At 41.1% G+C, this 20,721-nt stretch overlaps 1 protein-coding gene across 1 annotated transcript in view; it reads right to left on the bottom strand.

Annotated features, from left to right (window-relative positions):
* Positions 1-1,151: 1,151 nt before the first annotated feature.
* LOC133124356 (ubiquitin-conjugating enzyme E2 E3) overlaps positions 1,152-20,721 on the bottom strand; it is a 47,469-nt gene continuing 27,899 nt past the window's right edge. Inside the window, exons 4-6 of the mRNA XM_061235492.1 lie at positions 8,081-8,213; positions 5,698-5,845; positions 1,152-1,826 (exon numbers count right to left, since the gene is read on the bottom strand). Coding sequence (XP_061091476.1) covers positions 1,729-1,826; positions 5,698-5,845; positions 8,081-8,213 — 379 coding nt within the window. The 3' untranslated portion in view covers positions 1,152-1,728. The remainder of the gene's footprint in view (positions 1,827-5,697; positions 5,846-8,080; positions 8,214-20,721) is intronic.

The following is a 20,721-nucleotide window of genomic DNA, read 5'->3' as shown; positions in this document are numbered from 1 at the left end:
TTGTATTTCCCACAGGTAGAACTTTACATTTAGTTGTACTGAATTTAATTTGCCAGGTGGTCTTCTGTGATCTTCCTTGGCCTACTAGTTCCTTTGTGATTACCGAGTTCACCAGTGCTCTCTTTCTTCTTAATGATGTCCCTGTTTATTTTGGTAAGGCTATACTTGGCTTATGTCTCAGCTGGTTTTTTTTTCCTTCTTCTCATTCCTCAGCCTCATAATGGCTTCCCTGACTTTCATTGGCACAACTCCGTTATTTGCATTTGAATACCAGACTCCAAAGACAATAAAACGCCTAAAATCAACACTAGATACGGAAAGCTAGTGATACCTGCACGAAGGAAGCGATTGAACACACCCGACTAATCAGAAACACTTGTGAAGCCATTTGTCCCATTTGTTATGGTGCCCCTGAAATAGGGAGACTATGTATAAAAAGTGCTACAATTTGTCCAAGGTGAAACCAAAATGTATTTAAAAAATTTGCTTTAGTAGGATCTGCATACAGATATGCATTCAAGACATTACATGAACAACCATATGGCTGCATTTCAATTCACAGAAATTCTACATCTAAACTAAATGCACTCGCATACCTAGAAACTTGATTATTCAGAAGTATTTTTACTAGTCATTTTCATTACTTAGCTTTTTTATATTTTTAAAGACACAACCATAACCTTAATAATTTCGGTCTCACCATAATAGAAGTGACACCAATACATTATTACTTTTTCCAGCAACATGTAGTTTACACAAAAGCCACAAGGGGCAGCATACATTCTGAAGAGGACACTCAGTACTTTGGAATGCATTTCCTCTTCCCCAAGTGCACAATTCAGACAATTATCAAGCCAGCATTGAATACAATACTCACTGGTACCTCTATAATGCCAAATAAGTATGATGCATGAACATAATGAGGGCCCAGGGACCAGATCTTAAAAATATAAAATAAACTGTAGAATTATCTCAGAAATTAAATAAGACTGCAAAAATGAGGTCAACCTGTCTTGGAAAGAAACTGTATTAGAAATATCAATGCACGAGAATGTCCATACATAACTGCACTCTAAACATGACAACCCACACGTATGGTAAACGTATCAGTACATGTGAGTCAAGTAAATATGAGCTTGCAAAAACACAACTGACTGTGGGGAAGGAGTTTATTGTGTTTGGGGGTGTTACAGTGGTGGATCACCTTCGCTTGGCTACAAAAGGTTCAATGAAATCTTTTCAATACAAATTGACAAAGGTAAAACAGAGTTCACAACAGCATGTACCACATAACTGGAAATGGATCTGAGTTTCATATAAATGACATAATTCCTAATAATCTACTGCTAGGTTCTTTTTTTCCCTTAAATTCATACAGATAATGGATTAGGCTAAAATGCACCATAATATTTGGTTGACTTTAGGAACAGTTTCCTTATTACATCACAAAATACATTTTATATCCCAAAGAAGCAAGACTTGCAAGTAGGCATTTAAACATAACTAAATCTACAGCTACAAAATTCTACTCCGGTAGCCTTTACCTGTGGGGACGGGCGGGGCTGTCTCCTCCCGATCTTCAGAGCGGTAAAAGCGCAGAGTAAAACCAGTATAACATATACACAGAAGTCCGTATTGTAAAGGCTATAAAGATTTGTTGCACGTTGTAAAGTCGCCTCCGTGAGCTTTACACTGCGACGGGCGGGGTCGGGGTGGGCGTCTTCCGGTTTATGTGGCGTACCTCTTGGTCCACTGTCGGGCTATCCTGTCGTGTTCTGCTCTGTTGGTCAGGTACTGAGTAGCTATGCTGCCCACCAGGGGGTCCGCTGTCAACAGGAAGGGGAGGGGGGGGGACAGAACAGGGGCATAAGTGCATACTTTATTATGACTAGTGTTGTGTTTCCTAAAACGGTTTTATAGATATAATGCTTTGGACTGTGGGGTGGCAGATCAGAATGGAAACTCTTCTAGCCAGATGAGAAAGCAATCATCACACACTCACACTCACTCTCACACACAGCCTGGTGACAACTGCAGCACTCACATCTATCACAATAAGCTTATCATATACACTCAATTATGAGGCTAGTTTCCATCACTCTGGTAGATGTTAATATTTGTCTCATCTGTCCCTAAGACATTGTTCCAGAACTCTCAGGGCTCTTATAGGTGCTTTTTAGCTAAGTGTAATCTCAAACTTTCTGTTCTTATCACTGGTTTGCATCTTGCAGTGTACCCTCTGTAGTCCTGTTGGTGTAGTCTTCTATATATGGACTTTGACACATCTACACCTGCGTTCAGGAGAGTGTTTCTGATCTGTTGGGCCGTTGTTAGGGGGGTTTTCTTCACCGTAGAGAGTGTTCTCCAGTCAGAACTATAGTCATCTTCCTCGGTCTACTGGGTCAATTTTGACATAATTGAGTTCACCAGTTGATAACGAACCAAACTGTTGACAATTGTAAAGTTTAGAATCAAGAGTAAACATCAACAGCTCTGTTCTGCATTCACTGATGACACAAATGAATACTCCTGCCTCACAAAATACTTCAGTAAATCCAATTCAATAAGTAGTTGTAGTACCTTAAAATTGTACAAAAGGTGCTGTCACTTCTCAACAGTCCATCCAATATGGATGAAAATACCCTCAAATTAAAATAACAAAAAATGTCTGTCCAATGAATTATGGTGCACACTATGGCAAGTAACAGCCAAATAATTAACTTAAGAAAGAACATTCATGTAAAGCATCAAACCAAAATCAAAGCATAATGTTACCATCATGTAGTGCCACACCAGAATGTGCCATACCTGTGCTTTTTGTTACTCCACTTAGCAGATTTGCATTCAGAGTGTTATATTAATCAGAATTTCAGGCCATTTGGCACTAGCTTTATAAGGCAGCAGGAAAAATGTCAGTGTTGTGTGACTCATTTTTAGGGGATAAACATAACACATATGAGTCAATTGTACAAATATACCCTACATTTGTAACAGCTCAAGATAATCATTTGAACATTTTAGGGCAGGGCATATGCCTTTATTAGGTATTTATTAGACTTGTTTATTAGATTGCTGTCACCTTCCTGTCAGCTTTGACCAGACTGGCCCTTCTCCTCTGACCTCTCTCATTAACAAGGCGTTTCTGTCAGCAGAACTGCTGCTCACTGGATGTTTTTTGTTTTCCGCACTATTCTCTGCAAACTCTAGAGACTGCTGTGCATGAAAATCCCATGAGATCAGCAGTTTCTGAGATACTCCAACCACCCTGCCTGGCACCAGCAATCATTCCACGGTCAAAGTCACTTAGATCTTCTTCCCCATTCTGACATTTGGTATGAAAAACAGCTGGACCTCTTGACTACATCTGAATGCTTTTATGCATTTAGTTGCTGCCACATGATTGGCTGATTAAATATTTGCATTAACAAACTGGTGTACCGGTCTACCTAATGAAGTGCTCACTGAGTATCTAAAAAGTGCTGTAATTACTGCATGGTGAAACCAAATACCCTCTACCATTCTCCTTGAAGCCCGCCATACATAACTTTGGAAATTATTCCTCAAGTAACATGCATCTTTCACCATGCACTGACTGTTGAGGCAAACATATTTGCACTCGATCACTTTATTAGGTATACCTACACACCAGGTAAATATCTAATCAGCCAATCATATGGCAGCAACTGAACGCATAAAAGCATGCAGACCTGGTCAAGAGGCTCAGTTGTTTTTCTGACTAAACATAAGAACAGGGAATAAATCAGATCTAAGTGACTTTGATCCCGTTTACACCTGGTTGTTTCATGCGTCTTGAATATCCAGATATTAATTATCTGGATCATTAAAAATGCAGGTGTAAATGCACCCAAGACGCATTAGGAACAGATTGAAATCCAATCAGCCAAACAACATCAGGAGGTGGTTGGATTATTACATTAGAGAAAGATGTTAGACGTTATTAGTCAGAAGAGAATGACCAGACTGGTTCCAGCTGACAGGAAGGCGACAGCAACTCGAATAACCACGCGCTACAACAGTGATATGCTGAACAGCATTTATGAGAACACGTAAAACCTTGAAGTGGATGGGTTCCAGCAGCAGAAGACCAAAAAAGGCCAAAAGATAAGGTCTAATAAATACCTAATAAAGTGGTCACTGAATGAAAATCGTATATATTTGTTGAATATTTTTGCTGAGGATTTTGGAGACAAAATCACTTAAAACTAGTGAGGGACATGTGTCAGTTCTTTGTGTCAGTCAGCAATAAACAAAGCAAAATATTATTGCTGATGTTCTGTGGAAAGATAAAATACCCATGCCAGATGCCCGATACCTGCATACTGAAAGAGCCCGTCCTCTCCCTAATCAGAGGAGACAGCTGCTTCCCCCATTTTGACTTCAAAACCCAATTGCACATGTACTAAAAATCTAATCATATTTTCTGAAGTAATATCTCTTAGGATAATAACATCGCACTCTCTCATAAGCATACAATATCGAAGCACTGACAAATTTGCCAAAATGTGTTCCCCTGTCACCTATCAAATGTCCACACAAAAATATTAGAAATTGACATAATAAAAATAATAAAAAATAAAACGTGATTCAGCGCTCTTTTATGCTTTTGAATGCTTCTTCATACTCTTTAAAAGTAACTTTGTCTTATTTGAATTATTTATTTATTTATTTGTTTGGCACTCAACCTAATGTCAAGCTGGGAAACTTGCTCTCCACCCATCCACAATATTTATTCTGCATTTCATTACAGCAGTATGTGAAAGGACAGCACGAATAAGCAAAATGGATGTGACAGCCAAACGGTTTATAGCAGGGTGAAGACAAACCCTTTTGTAGCATGGCCTGACCAGCAAATATTACAATATGTACGACATTACATAAGCAAACAGAACAGAACAGGCCATTCAGCCCAGCAATGCTCGCTTTTTCAGACCACTTAAGTGTACCTACTGCATCGGGTTAACAACAGTTACAATTACAACTCCATTGTGCATAAATTAACCAGGTGTATAAGCGATATCCACGTATTTAGTCATCTCCAACTCCTGCACCTTTTCAGAAAGTGACCAGTGCATTTACATGCACGCAAACAAGGTGTGCACCACTACAAAAAGAGGAAATCTATCATTGCAAAAAGGCCATTAGCCCTCTTTGCGCTGGCAAACTCCTTCTGATTTACGTTCTCTGAAAGGCAACGCTCCAAGAAAAAGAACAGGCAACGCTCAGCCATTGCTCTCAAACAATAATCCACTCCAATTATAATGAATTTACGGCACCATTCATACAGAATACACTTAACTGCACAGGTTTAAATTAAGTAGTTCTTTCACGAACGGAAAATAGCTTCAATTGTGCTACTTAATTACCAAGAAAAATATGGAAAAGATAAGGAAAAGCCAATATTCCTGAATCTTAAATATGCCGTGCGTGGGTGTGACTTTTGAATGCATCGATATTACAAAATATTGACCACAAATAATTAAATGTTTTACTTTTAAAAATTAAGAATGCTACAATTTATTCATACAGTATGTTTCTGGTATGAACTCCCTTGAGGTAAACCACAGTGAAACCTGCAATCTACCACTCTGACCATAAGCAGCCTTCCTTTCCTTTTGTCTCCAGAAGATAACCAGTAACTCCCAGTTAATGATTATCAGGCTCTGCCCCTCCACTCACCTGGGTTGCAGTCTGTCAGGAGGGAGCAGATGGACAGCAGGACCTTGGATATTGTGAGGGCGGGGCTCCAGTTGTCTTTCAGGATGTCCAGGCAGATCACGCCCTGGCTGTTAATATTGCAGTGATAGATCCGTGTGCGGAAAGTGACCTGTGGTGGAAGAGACCAGAGATGGGCGGTTACCGGTCGGTGGGGTAGCCGGAGGACTTGAGACGACAGATTCCCTCAGCCGTCTGTCAGTCCCTCTGGATGTGCGCAGAGAACGGGGTCATCTTCCAGCTCCGCAAGCAAGCACCAGCAGAATTTCAGAAATTCTCACTGTCAATTCATGTTATCCCAGCTTGTTGCAGCATTCACAAAGTAAAATAATAATTGTTATTTGCGCATCAACCTATAGAATCAGAGTATGCATGTGATCTTGGCAAGCAGCTTGCAAGATGCGCTTCCATTCTTAATGCATATGCATTTAAGGGTGGATCACACAAATAAGGGCGGAGACATTATACGTTAACAGGCTGGATATGTACACATTTTGTCCTGCACTGTGTACACTTTTATGTGGCACATGTTTTAACCTGTTTAAGATCCATCTCTTTTGCACAATGCGGCTCGTAGAAAGTCTCATTTGCTGATTCCGTAATGAGCTGTAGCCTTCGTAAATAAGACTTTCATTTCTGGCAGACTGCACCTGCACCAACACACCCTCAAGCCGCATTTCACACTGCATGCTTCATCTACGTAAATCTGGCCAATAGAGAACAGACTTATTACTGAAATGATATATATTTTTATTTTCCACAAAATCCATAGATAATCATTAAGACCCTTTGAAATATCATTTTAGATATTTTTATCATATAATTTATGATATTATTTACATGCACCTCCTCTTTCCCACTCCCCACTCCTCCTCTGCAAATATTTATGTGGTGTCTATATTCTGTGGCATATTTTATTAGTGTATTTACTGTCAAACTTCCTTACTAACAACCAAAACAAAACAAAATCCTTCAACTGCTGCTGCTTTAAAAGAACGGAACAAGCATTCACAAAGCATAAACATACAGCCTTGTTAAACTCGTTAAGGTTTAGTAACATTTTGACCTCCGAATGCTTTAAGTGCTCAATATCACGACCAGAATTGTACGTCTGGCTCATGTAATGTTATTTAAAGACTCGCTCTGCATGTGAGGCCGCTTTGACACTAGAACTGCAGTTCATGTGCGGGTATTGGGAAGTAGGCACTGTCCTTGGCCTAACCAATGCTGCTTTTTTTGTATTGTGTACAGCTGATTGTTTTGGTAAACTGAGGTTAGTTACGTAAGGTATCTTTAGCAGAGATAAGGTACCACTATGGCCATAGGCGCTGTTTAGTTTAATTTAAACTTTTGGGGAGATACACAGCTGGACCACCTGTACTCAAGTAGTTACAGGCCTCACAAGCATACAAACTGTGTAGCAATGCATACGGAAATATTAGGGGTGATGTATGGATGGATGGATGGATGGATGGATGGATGGATGGATGGATGTCCCCGTCTCAAACCTGCACGTTTGGCTAGGGCACATACCGGTTGCAAACACAGATATCAGTGCTACATTAGCTCCCTCCATTGACTCAGTCACAGCAACAGCAGGAAACGTTAGCTAACGGCTAACAACGAAGTTAGGACACCAAGAGGGTTATCCTAAAGTTAAGTTAGGATTTAGCCAAGTTAGGATGCTTTTGTAATACACATTTCCTATCTGGAGTTAGGATAGGAAAATGAACATAGGAATTTAGGAATAATGGCTATTTTCTTAAATCAGGTCATAACTTAAATTACCATGGTAACAGTACAGATAAGATAGGATTTCGGAAGTTTCTGTAATACAGCCCCTGGTATCTAATAGAATAAATGCAACGCAAACAACACTGGCCTCCAATACTAGTGTGTCACCGGTAACAGGGAAGCGCAGCGCATTTAATGCGTGGTAGCTAGCCGACTAGAAGTGCCAAAGGGGTTTAGTTCAATGGGAGTTACACACTTGACTTTGCAAGTCAGACAAAGACAAAGGCACCAGGGCCACACTTCACTTTCGTTAATCATCTTTCGGGTTCTCCAGCAGGAACGACTCTGCTAAGGAGAGTTTCATTAGGCGACACTGACAAACGCTGTGACCACAAAACCAGGAAGTGTCGCAATGAAAAACAAAGTCCATTCACACCCAATTTGTTTCCGGAGCCCTCTAACCTCATCTTTGAAGTCTTAATTCCATTGCTTCCGAATTCCTCAGTAGCCTTACCACTAATCTCCTGACTTGAATAAATGTAGTTATTTTTGTCCTAGACGACAGCTGGGTGGGGGTGGGTGAAATTTTCCTTTGGGGGAACAAGCCGCCTACCTTTGGTGGTTTGAAGGGGTAGTCGGAAGAGAAGGTGATGTCCAGGAAAAAGACTCCTCCTTCGTACACAGAGCCAGGGGGCCCCAGGATGGTGGACCTCCATTCGTATATGTTGTCTCCTTTTGGCCCCGCACTGAAGGCAAAAATAAGGAAGAGAGAGGCGGTCTTAATATCACAGTTCAAGACAGACATGCTTTCCTCAATAGGACAGACAGTGGCAGACAGCTGACCTTACTCACATAAAGTTATTACTGAAGGACCTCTTTGAATCAGAAGACAAGGGCTGCTACCTTTAAAACCTGGCCCCTTCTGCAAAAATTGTCAGACTGCTGATCAAGGTTCACAGTTTTGCTTTTTAGTTCATGATGGAAATGAAAGATATGACAGTTGAAAGCAGAAACCTCGTCCAAGATCAGCACTTCACACTGAGACACTGAAAATATTTGTCAGATTGTGAGATTTGAATTAAGGGCATTTTTGTGAATTTTGGTTTCACCATGTAGAAATTACAGCAGTGTTTATACATAGTCCCTCCATGTTAGAGCACCATAATGTCTGGGACATAGCAATGTTATGTAAATGAAAGTAGTCATGTTTAGTTTGTTACATATCCTTTGCATGCAATTACTGCTTGAGGTCTGTGATTCATTGCAGAATGGTCTGTTCTCGCCATTTCGTAATGTTATGTTATGGTGCCCCGAAATGTATAAACACCGCTGTCATTTCTACATGGTGAAACCATGGTCTTAGTTCCAAACAATATGGAGGGCACTATATAATGAGGTACAATAATGATTTGTTTTTTTCCTTCTTTGCTTGATTTAAGTAACTATACAGTTTTGTTCTGGTCTGAAGACTAAAACCACATTGGTGTGCATTACTGAATTATGGACGCATGACAGCCAGCAAACACTCAAGCTAGTGTAATACCTACCCTCATTTAAGGATGGGGCTTTATTGCTTTTAATTCACAACTTGTGCATTTAATCAGTTTGAGTGTGATGCAGTAAAACTGAGAAAATGAACAAGGATATTTTGCATTATAGTAGCAAGCATGCTACAGCTCTTATATGAGGAGAACCAGCAATACTGGGGCGAAACAAAATGGTTTCAGCAGATTCAGTAGAGCTCGGGAAGGAATTTACAGAATGCAGTACATTTAATGACATCATCACCAGGGTGCTTGTGTGGTGTGTTGTATTCTTCGCCCATGATTATTTCAATTTTACACAACACCCACTTTTATATTTTAACACTCACCCCATGCTGCAGTGCAGTGGACACATAATAGACTGGTAAATGGAAGCAGCCCTAAATGTGATGTTGATTACTACACATCAGGCAATCATTAAAAAAAAGAATGCATAAGGAATTATTACCTTATGCATTATTACTCTGGTACTGTTGTGGACCTCATTCTAAATTGTGTGCTTGTCAGCTATAAAACTGACTATCACGCAGGTACAAGAATGGCTCTTCAGTGCTGGCGAATAATATACGCGAGATGGATTTGACTCTCTGGCTCATGCAAAAAGATGACTGTTTGTCAAAGCAACATTACGTTACATAACGGGTCTTTCAAGGTCTTAGCAAACCATTTCCTTACATTGTCTGTCCCTTTCAACATAAACTGCTTAACTGCAGAACTTTAACTGAAACTTCCAGAAGCTTCTAGCATACTGTAATTAACTGGATGTGAAAGCCATATTGTCATATAAGCAAATATATATTGCTACTTATGGTATGGTATAATTCCTGTAACTCTAAATCATACAATTCAATATGATTTTTTTTGCCTCTTTCAAAAGTAATTGCCATAATAATGGCTTAAAACATACATATCCTATATGTTGGTTGAAAGCACTTAAAAAAAGCATTAAACAGTAGTAAAGTAAAATTGACTATATAATACCTATTTAACACATGGAACAATCTATAAGGCTAACAATTAGCCTATATGATAGGCTCCATGTAGTGCCAAACATGCTATGACGGTGTCAATAGCATATTGTACTACCACATTCATAATTATTAACAAATTAACCTGGACATAATAGGTTAAACTTAATCAGCTTTCAGTGAAGTGTTGGAGAGATCACACATGATATATATTTTTGGAACCAAATTAAAGACCGATAAGGTGTGCTTTTACTTTGTACAATTGGAATGTGCTAGTTAAAGAGACACACTGCCTGAAAGCTCACGCACAGGATCAAGGTCTGAAGAGGGACTGGCTGTAATGTAGGACGCAGAGTACTCTAGACTGACCTGCGGGCCAGCACTCTAATAATACCTGAGCAGATATCTGCAGCAGAAAATTTAATGTCGAAAAGTCAAGGAAATATTTCCGACGGCTGAAGACCAGCCAAGCAGCAGAATATAAGCGATAAGAAGGCAAAGTCAGAGAAGTACACAGTTACAGAACACAGGATGACAGGTGTACCAGACTGAGTGTGTCTTGGGGGGGAGCCTGAGGGAGGCTTTCCTTGACATGTGTACAGATGCAGAGGTAGTTAATATTACTTTTTTCTATTGACCTGAAACCATTCAGTGGGAAAAATATGCAATAATAGTGGAAATCAGGAGAGGGGCAAATAGTTTTTCATGTCACTGTACGGGCGGCATGGATGGTGCAGTGGGTAGCACTGCCGCCTCACAGCAAGGAGGTCCCGGGTTCGAATCCCCGTCGGCCGGGGCCTCTCTGTGCGGAGTTTGCATGTTCTCCCCGTGTCTGCGTGGGTTCCCTCCGGGTACTCCGGTTTCCTCCCACAGTCCAAAGACATGCAGGTTAGGCTGATTGGAGAGTCTAAATTGCCCATAGGTATGAGTGTGTGAGTGAATGGTGTGTGTGCCCTGCGATGGACTGGCGACCTGTCCAGGGTGTATTCCGGCCTTTCGCCCAATGTATGCTGGGATAGGCTCCAGCCCCCCTGCAACCCTGTTCAGGATAAGCGGGTTCAGATAATGGATGGATGGATGGATGGATGTCACTGTACGTATGAATGCATGTGTATGTGTGGCCCGTGCATGTACATGCGTGTTCATAATTAGACATGTAAACAGTCGATGAAGAAATCCTTCAATATTCGACATAACTCAGGCCTAAATTACAAATGTTAAAGTTGAAAAGTCCATTAGCGGGTGTGCTAACCCACAGTACTGTCGGCAACCTGACAATTTTCACACAAAAGTTTCCATGTTGCCTTGACAGCGAATCTTGTTCTGGGTTATTTAAAAATAGCACGTCTCATTCTCGGCACACAGCCTGACCACTGAGCCCCCACCACCCCCCCGCATTCTCGTGCGATAGATGGGAGATCCATCAATGGAGAGACAAGGAACAAGATGAGATACAGCATCAGATAGTTTTGCCCAAATGGCTCTTTCATCTGACTGGCAGATGAGTTTTCTATATCCAGTCTGATTGATCTGTGCAAAGAATTTTCCAGAAATGTTGCTATGCAGAAAGCATATAGCACCACAGCGTGCATTAGTTACATGCAAATCCACAATGTTAATAACTTTAAATCTCAATTTGCGCCGATCGTATTGATTGATATAGAAACGAGGCTTAAATTGGCACAATCTATATTTGCCAATTAATAGTGTCAAGATATCTGAATCAAATGATATAATTATAAAAAATTCTTATGTGGTCACAAAACCATCACCCATCACCGCCAGGCTTGCAGCACCACTCACAGGCCAAAACAACCCAGGCGAAGAGGCCGCCCGTCCGATTTAATTTATTCCATTTGTCATCGCTTCCTGCCCCGGTCTGTTTTCAGCGCACGCATGGGTTACTGAGCGCTGCGTGTCCCACCAGCACTACACAGTCCGAGGCGCTCTGTGTTCGGCAGGTCACACCGAACAGTGACGCCGCGCACAATAACAGCACAGCGGCACAATAAACCCAGATAATGGACAGATAACAGGAATCTCCAGGTCCTCCGCTTCCCGTATCGAACCAGCCGACGTGTGACGGGCGAGCGCCAAGCCTGTTTTCGCCGGTCTCGCTGAACGCCCGTAAGAGAGAAGTGCAAGATTGAACTCATCCGCCCTGCTGCAGGGTGTTAACGGGACACGTGGGCTCGTTTGTGATGAGAAATTCCCCCTTTTACATTAATCTCATGATCGACCACATTTGTGGTTTGTGGGCTTGTCGCAAGGCTGAGCTGCTTTCTGTCATTTTGTAAACTAAAATTACCTCAAATGCATCTGTACATGGCCACATCCTGTTTCATACATTCCCTCTATAAAGAGAGCAGTTTAATCACCACAAAACGACTCGTATGCTTTTATGTTGAAGGGGATAAAACTCATTACCATTATAAAAGTCTAACAATTGGACTCTCACACAGGATTACACTATACAGAGGTAAGCGTTCAGCTAAAAGAAAAAAATAAATAATAATAATAATCTTCATCATAATAATCATAATAACAATAAAAAACACTGTAGTTTTTTTCAGCAGTCTCTTCCTAAAGGAAATCCACAAAAATGTTGCAGGCCGATAATCACCTAACCAAAATAAACACGGCATAATGATCTTTCCCATTCCCATTCACACAGACTGTTCCCTGAAGCAGAATCATCATCTTTTAATTGCCTTGTAAAGTTCTTTTCCGTTTGCTGAAAAGCCTCCAGACACCGGCATTTAATCAAATAACAGCACAGTGCCCTCAAACTGGGGAGCCAATGCTCCCAGGAGCCCTTTCTCCAGGAGAAAACCTCAGTGTCCATCGGTGACAAGGCAGTGCCCGGGCGGCAGACGTTTTACAACATCGCCTTCCTTCGCGGAAGGCGCTAAATCAATCCGCGGTTTCCAAAGGCGCCAGAAGAGAAGGCACAGGGGAGAACTCAATCCTGTATCTTTCAGTTAGTTCCCCCAATCATTCACTCTTCCCACCAAAAACAAAGGGGTTATGTTGCTTTCAAACATCTTCCCAGACATTGTGAAGTTAAGGTCTGTCCTTTAGGAGAGATAAAGACAGGATTTTATTTGAGGACAACCACTTTTGGCAATGTGCTGTGCTGGAAGCACTTTCAGTGGCTAAAATCAGCTTTCAAATAGTGTTTGTGCTGTAGGTACGTATATCATGATTAATACATTTACAGTACCTGTACCTACAGTATCGCTACATTGCCTACAGTGCTCTCCATAATGTTTGGGGAAAAGACCCATGATTTATTTATTTGCCTCTACAATTTGAGATGCGGTCGAACTGCACATTGTCAAATTTTAATAAAGGCATTTGTAGAAATTGCAGCAGTGTGTATACATAGTCCCCCCCATTTCAAAGCACCATAATGTTTGGGACACAGCAATCTTATGGAAATTAAAGTAGTCATGTTTACTACTTTGTTGCATTCAATACAGTGCTAAAGATAGGCGTAGCTGGCAAAATAATTATAAAAGGATGAAACATTCGCTAATCTCTCTCTTCTTCAAACATACATACCTCAAACCTTCCACAAACTCTCTCCGGAATCAACTTTCTCAGGACCCGGGTCTCGCGTGGAGCACTAGGAAGGCCATAAGACCGAGCAACACACGCTCACACAGGCCTATCCCCAGCATACAGCTACGGAGAACTGCAATCCAGACGTCCGGAGCCTACAGAAGTGCCGGTGGTCTAAGACGTCTGGGAACAGACACACACCCAAACCACTGAGCCTGAACAGCAACCCCTGTAAGTCCCATGAGGCAAGCGACTTGCGATAAGAACAACGCTGCATGTTGTGATCGTCTTAATTATGAATCCTCGCAACTCTACACATAGTGTATAGGGGTATATCCCCTACATTTGTGACCTATCAACATTGGGATATCATATTTTCAGGTTGTCCTAGAAATTCTACTGAAACTCTATGCATTTGAATGGATCTCTATGGGAAGTGGGGAGTGGGACTAGATTCAGCTGTAAATTATGCTGATACAACATGGAACACATTTGTTGGCATGGGTCATAAGTTATCAAGGGTCCAAGGTATGAAATGAGCCTCAAAACACCGTGCTGCTGCCAGATATGCAGTAGATACTACAATAATTGTTTCTCCTTAATATTTCTTCTATTGAGTTCTACAAGAAAATTTTTCAGGAGAAACAACTATTTTCGTATCTACTGCAGATCTGGCAGCAGCATGGTCTTCAAGATTTTCTCGGAGTAAGTCGGGACACATGAAACGGGACTGAAATACAGGGCTGCCTACCTTAAACATGCATTTAATGCAGCTTCCCTGGAAATAACAGCATAGAAATACAAACCATAACCCGGTCTGCAATTGCCTCAGATAAAATCCCACTGTCAAACCACTTTTACGCAGATTACAAACTAATTTCCCAAAGTATTTCCAACTGGGTTAACCGATCATAAAAGCTAACATCGACAGTAAAGCCGCGGTTTTCGCAAGCCTATCACACTTCATTCTTCAGTCACAGCTGGGGAAAAATAACCGTTCCCTCTGGTAGAATATGACATAAAAACTACAGAGCTGCCACCAAAGTGGAAGAATCAAAGTAGAAAAGGAAGTGGAGGTCCAGCAAAACTCAAAAGCTTCTTCTCACAACTGCTGATAGCAAACAGGACTGGATATTTTAAATATATATTTTTATTTAAAGAAGAAAAAAGTGCAGGCACACTCCAAGTGAAATTCTAATTTGATTTTGTGAAGCAGACTCAAGGATAAATGTTTGACAACACATTTTTTCAATTTTGGCCAGATGGTGACAGATTTTTGTGGCTGTAGCTCATATTCCACACATGCTGACATGACCTCATTTGCCAGAGCAGGGCACACGCAGGACTAATCATACGCATGGAAATGTACTCTATGTAAACGACCATTAGCCTACCATAAGAATATTCAGCTGGCTGTATAAGACAAACCATTACCGTATGATTCTTGTCAATAACTTACAGCAAACGCATTTACATAAATATCCAGGCAAAACCACTACCTTAAACATGCGGAATGATAAATATGTATGCGTTCCTCACTGGAAAATAAATTTTCACCAGTGAGCTGGAATAACAGTGAGTGGAAGAGCTTAATGACCATGCAAAGAGAGGTAGCTGAGCAAGCAAAGGTCCAGTGCTGCAATTACTACACAAGGTTAAACTGCAAGGGAATGACAACAGTTTAGACTTTGCTCATAGGCATTGCAAAAATACCGAACCGTGGAAAAAATGTAGGTGCCGCCTTGCAACTCCAAGCGTTTCGAGTTACGAGGGTGATCAGGAGGGGGGGGGGGGGGGGAGGGAGGGAGAAACTATGCTGATCCTGCTACACTTAATTCTGTCATGTTCCGCAACATCATTGAACTGCACTGCAGGGCCTGGAAAGTTGGAAATTAAACAACAAGCAGAAATTATAATTAGGTCTTGATGAATTAGTAAAACAAGCAGCGATGTAAGAAATTCCGTTAATTGGTTTCAGGCTCATCCTCCCTGAAAGCACTGCACTGCAGAAACTCTATTCCCTCCACTGTTCCTCTTTCGGTGGAAAAAGCTAGAACACTGTTCATTACAGTATATACCATTACAAATGGGGTTTCGAAGTGACTACATTTATGCAAACAAAAGAGGTGAGCAGTGCTGGGGTTAAAACAGTGACATGAGCCACTGGCAGAGCACGAGGCCCTCAAGGAGGATGGACCGACAATTGTGTACCCACCACAAAAAATGTGTCCCTTTATACATTTCTACACGTTACAAATCCTCTGAAGATAACCTTTAAACCTTTGACCATATACGAGTTAAAGCATTCATGTTCATCTCCAAAGGCACGATTAAGAAAAATGGTGGGTAAAATGATTTGCATAATATCAAGGAATTCCCCAATGCCTGTCAATTTCTATTCTTATTTTTTATCATACATCATCTTCTGTGGTTTCCCTAGAAAAACGTGTACTCTGACAGCTCATAGCGAAAAAACCAACCACCAAAAGAGATGAGACAATGAGCATTGCACTTTTACATTTAAGCATACAAAAAGTGCACAAGAAAGGAAAGAGTTGCATGTCCACGAAAATGAAACTGAAGAAATTGGACAGCTTTTTTGTCCTCTCTTCTGTTAGGGGATTTGATTATGTTACTGACGACCAGGCAGTGCAAGCTGACCAAAGCACTGCAGCCCACTTTTTGCCTGCATCTCTGCCATCCAAGGCAGATATGTCCAGAGTTGTAGCAGTAAGTACACTGTATCTGTCTGTGTGTCTGGGTGCATGATACTCAGATTGGTGATACTCAGAGGAAAAGCTCATAAACCAGATAAAGATTTTAATAACAGTTAATAACCATAACAGGCCAACTCCCACCAATAACCAAAAAAAGGAAAATGTTTATAATTTGATTATGACACTTGTAAGCGAGATGGAAGAGTGAGATTAGTGGGCTTAAATAAGATACAAATAATAACCCTAGAGCGATTTCCGTTTTAATTAGCAATTTTTCATTCAAACTAAACGCCTTCTCTCTGAATCTTGCAAGACTACCAACAGTTGTGTAAATATTATGATAAATAAATATCACAAATATCAGACATCGAAAGACAATTGGCTCAAAGAAACAGTAGTTATTTGTATTGGTTCAAGCCTGTAAAAAATGCAGAAGCTCTTCCTTTGTCATAATCATTACCAATTTCAGAGATCATAAAGTTCACAGAGAAACATAATATTCTGAGAACAGTTTCATTTAGAGCAAAAAAATTGGCAGGGATATGGTGCCAATCATTAATTGTTGCACCTGGGCCCATAGTGACTTTTCTCCAGTAGTGGTATCCTGTGTCGGCTGAAAAATGTGAGGATGTTCTTGCAGGGTTGAGCAATTCGGATTATGCCTGGGAGACCTAAAAAGCCTTGTTATATCGGTACATGTTAGCACCGAGTTTCTCCCTCCCGTTGTCTGACAGCAAGTGTAACAAGGCAGGTTCAATCCTCCAGTACTCCCATTCAACCAGCTCAGCGAATCCACAATCAACCAAGCAGCGGGCTACTTTAAAGCTTCTTTAATGACCGTCTGTGATAATGATCTTCTTCGCCCGCCAGCTTTTGTTCCTCAGACTGCATTAAGCAACAGTGGGACTATTCTACTGACCCTGCCTTTGTGCGCACTACCAATCTACACAACTATTTCAGTAATCCTCCCGTTTAAGAAACGGCCTACTTACAACATGTCTCAACTCACTCTTACTCACTCCAGGGCCCCGTGGAGTGACACACTGCTATGTAGACATGACTAAATGTTATGCTGACAGAGAGCCTAATGGCAAAGCTTAATACCAGAGAAAATATACAGAGTCCATAGGGCTGAAGGTTGTGTTTGTTTCACAGGCCAAAATGAATGAATTAGCAGCTCACTACTGCCCGCTAAACAAATAGTGTATGTTATTTTCCTAATCTTAGAGTCATTTCACAAACCATTAACATTTGGGATGGAGCACTATGACCAAATTACTAGACCTTCAGTAGAGAATGAACAACTGTGGCATTATCCAGAAGTAACTTGCATGACTATGTACAGTATACGTGTGCGATGGCTTTGTAGGGGTCCTCGCACGGGACTCCAAATTATGTAGGGTCCTCGCACGGGCCGCCAAATAACGCAGGGATTTTACTCTCTACGAAACCGGGGCGCCAGTTAAACGTTGTGTAGCAGTATAACTGCAAAAAGTAATCAGTCTCATAAAATTACTATTATCAGAAATATCTAACCACAAATTTAGTATTTTAATTAATAATTAAAATAACCAATATTAATGATTAAACATACCGATAACCTGAAGGTTGGAAGTTCTTCGAAAGACTGCTTTAACTCGGCTCTCATGTCTATGCGATTCCAAAACGGACACCGGGGTTTAATAAAATATATTTATTAAACAAACATACAAACACATAACAGATAAACTAACGGGAAGTTAGTAAGGAAATTTAGTTGGGTATGTGTGTGTGCGTGTGTGTGGCGTAGCGTTCCGCGTACACCAGTTTCCACTCGCTATAGGCCACGAAGTTACCGCGAGGTAACTGGGTGTGTCCGTAGGCCTGGTAGTGCGCTGTGCAGCATTCAGCCTCTGTCTGAGTCTCGGAGCAGATGAGCTGAAGCGAATGCCCAAAAAGGGTGCGTCCAAGAGAAGAGGCAGAAGAGGCAGAAGAAGCAGAAGAGCCAGAAGAGAGATCCCAAGAACGTGTCTTGCCCTTATACGGGACCGTTTATTGCTCCCGCCATTACGGGATTGGCTGAACCAAGTTAGACGTCATTCGTGGTGGACGTCGCAGAATTTTTTTGTAGTAATTAAACCACAGGCGCAGCCAAAATGAGATCAATGAATTACTCTTAATTTGAGAAATAAAATTATGAAACGGCCATTTCGGGCCACAGCTTGTCTTTAATACCTTCATTTCAGCGTGATAGGCCCATCGTGTCGTTATTCAGAAAGCAATAGCATCAATGGCACAAATACGGCTTTGTTTGATGTGTGCATGGGTGCATGCCGGCTGCACTCCCACGCTGCGTAAACAAGCAACGCAAACACAGTGACAGCCATTTTACTCTTCTTTTCATATTGACCTTCCAATCAGCGGCTATTATTTTCTTGAGGAGCGATTCTATATTTCATGCAGATGGATTTTCCGTGAAGCAAGACCGCGCCGCAGAAATCAATGGGAGGCTTAGGCCTATATCCCATTAACTGTCAGCTTTATCATGAGAAATTGCATCAGGTCACTGAACTGCAAACACGTGTGACATTAATCACAGACACCATCTACATAAAATGTGTCTGCAAAAGAAAATGAATTGTTTTCTGCTTCCTTTCGATGCAAAATGACAGCAATTTAGCGTTCCCTAGGCGACCGCTATGCATTATTCACGAGCACAACCTAATGAGTTACTCTCTTTGTTATCAAACAAACAGAAAATGACAGCAGCTATTACAATCTTTTCATGGTCCTAAATATTTTGCAAAGATAAATGGCAGCAAACAGATGTGCGTAAGTATTCTCAAATATTCTTGATCACCCCTCAAGCATTTCTACTGTATACAACCCGCTGGTTCCAGCCCCCCAAGAGATTTGGCCATTTCAGTTTCCTATTGGAGGAGAGAAATGATGACTAAACCATACACAGCTCTGTGACCTTTTTCCAGACAGCTTTAACAGGTACTGTGCAGTATCAACATGGCTTTATGTGAAAAAGACTAGGCTGTTATTTATTCAGCCCCGGCACAGGGACAATCAGATAAGTACAGGAATTATTTTTTTATTAGCATACTATTAAAAATGTAACATTTGGCCAATAAATTTAGTCAGCATGCAGTCAATTCACGGTCTTTTGTTTAACATAACAGTGTTGCATCTGCAGCAGATACATAATTCACATGGGCACTTTGTTTTGCTATATTGAAGGACGAGAATGTGCTGACCGAGGTCTGCTCCTCTCTGTTCAGGACATGGAGAACATCTTAAAGGACAAACTGGCACAGACACAGAGTAGCGCAATGAATGCAGGGATAAGTACACAACACAGCCGTGACATGTCTGGCCAGACCGCAGTACACTGGAGCTCCTGATGATGTCACTCCCGTGTTTCCCAGACACAGCAAGTTCACATATCCTTTCGTTTCATCACTTTGAAAACACAGGAAAGGGAGCACTATCTTGAACAGCAACTGAAGAAGTGACTGTCCAGCCTCGCAAGCAGCACACTACTCATGGTATCACCTCTCATGTCACTGAGTTCACCTGACCAGTTTAATGGAGAACAGCCGTTTCAATAATGCATTTCCAGAGATGCCAAATCCCTGCATTTCAACATTTAGGATTCCTGAGTTAGACTTACCTACCCACTATATCCTCAGAAGTCTGTTGTTACTCAACCGGTAATGGGCGCAACATGAAAACTTCAAAAAAAGTGTCTACAATATAAAATAATATATATACAATTGTTTGCAATTATAATATAGAATAAAATATATATATATATATATATATTTGCAAAATTAGGTTTCAGGGCAAGAAAATGACCTACTTTTTCTTTATTTTGGACCGAAAGTATGGAAATTGTGGATAAGCTTCCAGAAAATAAAGAGAACCATACTGCTATATTTATTTTTGGAAGAAGATATATTTTTAGGTAGGGTGGGAATGGTTAAATGGTTGGTTAAATAGTAATGGTAAATGGTTTGCATTTATATAGTGCCTTTATCCAAAGTGCTATATAATTGATGCTTCTCATTCACCCATTCACACACACACTCACACAACAATGGCGATTGGCTGCCGTGCAAGGCACCAACCAGCTCGTCAGGAGCATTTGGAGGTTAGATGTCTTTCTCAGGGACACTTCAACACACCTAGGGCAGGATCAACCCGGCAATGCTCCGACTGCCAGATGACTGCACTTACCACCTGAGCCAATGTTGCCCCATACTGTATATTGGTTTATCAAACCATAATCCAACACTCTCTCATACAGGTTAACATGTATAAAAAAAATATATAATAATTGTTCAAGTCTCTGTCGTTGTCATTGTTTCAGGGAGTGTTACAAACCGTGCGGCCTGTAGCGTAGTGGTTAAGGTAAATGACTGGGACACGCAAGGTCGGTGGTTCTAATCCCTTTAACCCTGCATTGCTCCAGGG

Source organism: Conger conger, chromosome 3 (genome assembly GCF_963514075.1).
Source record: "Conger conger chromosome 3, fConCon1.1, whole genome shotgun sequence".
Lineage (NCBI taxonomy): Eukaryota > Metazoa > Chordata > Actinopteri > Anguilliformes > Congridae > Conger > Conger conger.
The sequence above is the reverse complement of the archived record's forward strand: the minus strand, read 5'-3'. Positions and strand labels throughout refer to the sequence as shown.